The following is a 5,034-nucleotide window of genomic DNA, read 5'->3' on the forward strand; positions in this document are numbered from 1 at the left end:
ATGTTCAGCTTCTTAGGCCTGTGCTAATAACACTTCCAAACTAATACCAGGCCTTACTAGCCCAGATCCACTAAGGCTCTTGATGAAACTAGGTGTGCATAGTTCCCCCTCTACCACTACTCTATTAGCTTCATTTGGTTCAGAGCGTAATGATGAATCCAGCGCAAAGTCATTGCATGCCATGCCATAATTTGACTTCCTAATGTTAGTCATTATTGTTTCCGCTACCAAAGAAATACATACACCGTGTTCAGCATCCCATCTGTCAACCTTGTCAATGTACTGACAGCCCTCAGCTTCCTTGTCCACCCTGTTCACCAACTCAACTGTATCATTATGCTTACCTTCCTTATTATCTTCATGATTCCCCGGTATCACATCCCCAGCCATGTGCATAATAGGTTCATTAGAGCTACATATTTCTTCCCTTCGTAAATGAAGTGAACATTGATGTGATTCCACAACCTGTTTGGTAATGATAATCTGCTCTTCACACACTCTAACTAGGTAAAACCTACCCCTACAATTTAATTTGACTACCGAATTAATTAACTCCATATATGGCGTTGCTACTTTGATCCTACCACACTTGAAGGAAGAAAGATTAGAAGTCTCTTCTTCAACAAATCAAATAACATATAACATCTTTGCTTATTCGAATTTAACATACACGATTAAGAAAACAATAATAGGGACTCAAAAGCTGCCTTAGCCAAAAGAAAGGATGGAAAACATAGTCTATGCCACGGTAAGCGGCAGTAGTAGTGTAGCAGCCAAAAATGAAATCAATGCCCATGGACTGTTGAAGTAATTCCGCTTTAAGTTTGCCATCCACACGTTTCGGCGTCGCTTACAATGGTTGTCTACATTATTGAAAACTTCAGAGTAACCAAAGTTTTTGGGATCTGTTAGGGTGATTTTGAACAACTTGTGCCACATGGAGTAAACCTCTGCATCATCACCCACCCATGATTAAGTAAACGAACATCCTTGGAGGAATTGATAAGGCGATTCATGAAGTCAATATAGTCATAAATGTGCTTTGGCTCACGATATGAAGGACACAACTCAAACGCAACTAGATTTGTCAAGAAAGACTCTGTGTAGTCTGTGATGGATAATAGTGGAATTTCTAAAGCCCCACTAATGAATTTTATATCAAACAGGTTGCTTCCCTTGGCCATCTTGAATTGAACCCCAGCCTCCTGAAGTTCTGTTGCAGAATTTATGAACTCCCATTTCTTTCTCGTTACATTTCTATTCGTCTCATCAAGCATTTCTATTCGTCTATTCATCTCGTTACACCAACAATTATGTACTAGGTCAAGTAGATGTTTGATGTTGTTGATTGAGATTCCACTAGGAGCTTGTAATTCATTCTGTCGTGTTAAGTGTTTCAGAAAATCTAAGGCTATTTGAATGACTCCCAAGTTGGAATCGCTATTAGTCATGTCAAACAAACGATTAAGGGAAGTTGATTTTCAAGTAGAATTAAATCACGTCCTATGGCAAACAAAATACTCGATGATTGGAAAATATGGTCATTCTCAGCTAGCAGTAGTTGCACAATCTGGAATGCTTGGAAAATTTGTTGACTTTCACCTAGCATGCAGAACATCATAAACGTACGAAATAACTCAATGATAAAAAAAACTGTCAAAAAGGATCATTTCCACAAACTGATCTGAGTCAACGCCAAGGCCAAGGATACTGTTTTCTTCCGCATAACATTTGCGTGCTCTATCTTCCAATTCTCTTATGGCCATGACATATCTATCCACACTCTCATTTCTTTGACTCAGAAACCTTCGTAGGTACCGTAATTTGTGGAGTTCCATTTCTTGTAGGTTTGGTTTACGATGATGGTAAGGACCAATAGCAACTATTGATGGTTCATAGGCTTTCTCATTTTCCTTTCGTAAGTGATCATACATTCTGAAGATACAACACTCAGAGGATGGATTAGATAAATTATCAAACGTTTCTACAATACTATTGGAGACATGATCATCAACTCTTCCTTCCAGTACTCCTGTGTCCATGACTTCCCTGAAACAAACTAATTGTCATGCTTTTGTTATATATATATATATATATATATAAACATATGTATAATTATTAACATAGAAATGAATTGGGAGATGGAAAAGATCCAATAATAAAGGTTTGGTACTGAAATTGGATTTTGAAAAGGCCTATGACTCAATAAATTAGGAGTTTCTCTTTCATATGCTTTCAAACTTTGGATTTGGTTCCAGATGGGTGAGTTGGACGAAAGCTTATGTAACCTCTGCTAAGATATCTATTTTGGTTAATGGGTCGCCAACATCTGAATTTTGCCCACAAAGGGGCCTTAGACAAGGTGACCCATTGTCACCTTTTTTATTCAACATTGTAGCTGAGGGACTCAATATCTTGCTGAGCAAGGCAAAGGAGTTAAACTTAATCAATGGGGCAGAGGTGGGGTTTAATGACCTAAGAGTAACTCACTTGCAATTTGCAGATGACACAATTTTGTTTTGTGAAGCAAAGAGGGAGGAAGTAGGCAATATTAAAAGAATTTTAAGATGCTTTGAGATGGCATCGGGGCTGAAAATAAATTATCATAAGAGTGTCATTTGTGGTGTTGGGGTTGGTGATGGTCTGTTGCAAGAGTTGGCATCTAATCTAAATTGTCTTCATCAGAAACTACCTATAATGTATCTGGGACTGCCTTTGGGGGTCAACCCAGGTAAGAGGAGTACTTGGAAACTGGTTCTTGTAAAATTTAAGCGGAAATTAGCTAACTGGAAGAGAAGGCTACTCTCTTTTGCTGGGCGATTAACATTAATTAAGTCTGTGATGTCCAATCTGCCTGTGTACTATCTATCATTGTTCAAAATTTCGATAGGGGTGGCTAAGGAAATTGAGAAAATGCAATCTGCTTTTCTTTGGGGTGGATCCGATCTCAGAAGAAAAGTGCATTTGGTCTGTTAGGAGGTGATTGCCAAGAATAAGAATCTAGGTGGGTTGGGCTTGAGGAGGATTAGAACTTTTAATGAATGCCTGTTGTTAAAATAGTGGTGGAGGTTTGGTGCTGAGAATAACACTTTCTAGAAAGAAGTGATATGCTCAAAGTATAATGTTCAGAATGGGAAATGGTTTCCAACTTTAGAAGGTAGAGGTTCTAAAATCTGGATGGATATTCTTAATGCGGTTTTGTTGAATCCAGACTTGCATAATTTTTATCTCCATAATTCCCAAATAGTTTTGGGGGATGGGAGTAAAGCTCAATTTTGGTTTGATTAGTGGATTGGTAATGTTTGTTTGAAGGAAGAATTTCTTAGACTCTTCTCTCTCTCTAATGATAAGCAAGGGGTGGTAAGGGTGTTCTTTGAGAATAAGAGTGCAGATGCTGTTTGGACCCTTCAGTTTAGAAGAAATTTGTTGGTCGGGGAGGAGGAGGAGGTACATAGATTAGCCTATTTGCTTAGGTGTGTGACAGTTCTTTGCCTTGAAAAATCTGATGTATTGAAGTGGGTAGCAGATCCATCTGGGCAGTTTAGTGTAGTATCAGCTTATAAATGGAATGAATCCTTTCTTGGGCCTATTCAGCCAATGGCAGGTTCTATTTGGAATAATTTTGCTCCTCCCAAAGTGTATTTTTTTGGGTGGTTGGCATGGCTTGGTAAGGTGAAAACTTCCTGCTTTCTTCATCGAATTGGTATACTTGATGGAAGTGTTAATCTGGAATGTGTTTTTTGTCATGAGGATATTGAAAATAGTAGAGCATATTCTTCTATTTTGTCCTTTTGTTTGGAGGCTGTGGTCAAACATTGTAAGATGGTGGGGTCCAGTGGGTATTGCCAGGCTCGGTAGATGGACTATTGCAATGGTGGTATGGCTGCAAAATGTCAAAGTTGGAGAAGAAGATATGGATGGTCATCCCTTTGGCAACTCTTTGGTCTACATGGAGGCATAGAAACGAATGTGTTTTCAATGGGTCTCAACCAGATTTTGAAGCTCTATGTGACATAGTGAAAGTGAGAGCAGCTTTGTAGGTAAAGGCTTTGTCATTGCCTGTGGCAGCTTCTGTGAATGATTTGGTTTATAATATGCAGCAAGTTAAGTTCTGTCTTACGACTGGTGGTTGAGTGTGGAAGGTCTGGGTCTGAAGCAGCAATGGTGACTGAGCAGCGTGTAAGGTATGATCTGGTCTACTGTCCAGGCACAGGTTCAGTCTGTTTTATCTGTTCTGTTTCTGTGCTTATATGGATTACAAATGGTCTGAGGCCTTGTTGTTCTGATTACAATTGGATTGGAGCCTGGTATTACTGATATAGTATACAAATTGATATTCTTGTTTTTGTTTTTGTTGGAGCCTCATACCTGAATTGATGCAATGGGGGTTGGGTCTGGCTTGGGGGACGTATCTGACTTTGGTTTCTGTATTGATGCAAACCTGATGAATCTGTCTTGGTTTGGTGGATGAGTATGCATTGAGGCAATGATATTTGTCTCTGTGATTATATATTTGGTGGCTAAACCTGCTCTACTTTATTTTTTGGTGTTGAGTTGAGTCTGTTTTAGTGGCTGAAGTGGTGTAGTTTCTCTATGTTTTGTTCGCTGTTCTGAGTTTAGTACCAGAATTGATGCAATGGGGGTTAATCTGTCCTGATGAATTGATGCAATGGCTGTTCTGATAATGAACCTATCCTGGTTTGGTGTTTGGGCTGCCAAGATGTGGATCAAGGTTTCTTCAATGGCTGTGGCTTCTCTGTTAATGACCTTGTGTCTAACATCCATCAAGTGTAATACTGCATTAGGGGTATCCTCCTGCTGCTGTCCTGCTTTGCTGATCTGCCAATATGCTGTGCTGGTGGTTTTGCTGAATCAGTTACTCTGGTGCTCTGCTCAACAAAGCTTCTGGCTGGTCTGGTTGGTGGTCTTGTGTGTGCTTGGTTGTGTGTCCTCTGTTTTGGTTGTTTATTTTATTTTATTTTAATTTATTTATTTATTTATTTATTTATTTATTTATTTATTTTGCGGTTGGTT

The 5,034-nt window shown here is 39.1% G+C and overlaps 2 protein-coding genes across 2 annotated transcripts; one reads left to right on the forward strand and one right to left on the reverse strand.

The window, feature by feature from the left end:
• Positions 1-908: 908 nt before the first annotated feature.
• LOC145795756 (putative UPF0481 protein At3g02645) lies at positions 909-1,451 on the reverse strand. Its single transcript, XM_082880639.1, has one exon. It carries the CDS (start codon positions 1,449-1,451, stop codon positions 909-911), a length of 543 nt encoding a protein of 180 aa, XP_082736765.1.
• A 778-nt stretch (positions 1,452-2,229) lies between these two features.
• LOC145795757 (uncharacterized) lies at positions 2,230-3,858 on the forward strand. The gene is made up of 3 exons (XM_082880640.1): positions 2,230-2,731; positions 2,891-2,967; positions 3,313-3,858. Exons 1-3 carry the CDS (start codon positions 2,230-2,232, stop codon positions 3,856-3,858), a joined length of 1,125 nt encoding a protein of 374 aa, XP_082736766.1.
• Positions 3,859-5,034: the final 1,176 nt, after the last annotated feature.

Source organism: Camellia sinensis, chromosome 7, assembly GCF_055761805.1.
Source record: "Camellia sinensis isolate YWXY chromosome 7, ASM5576180v1, whole genome shotgun sequence".
Classification (NCBI taxonomy): domain Eukaryota; kingdom Viridiplantae; phylum Streptophyta; class Magnoliopsida; order Ericales; family Theaceae; genus Camellia; species Camellia sinensis.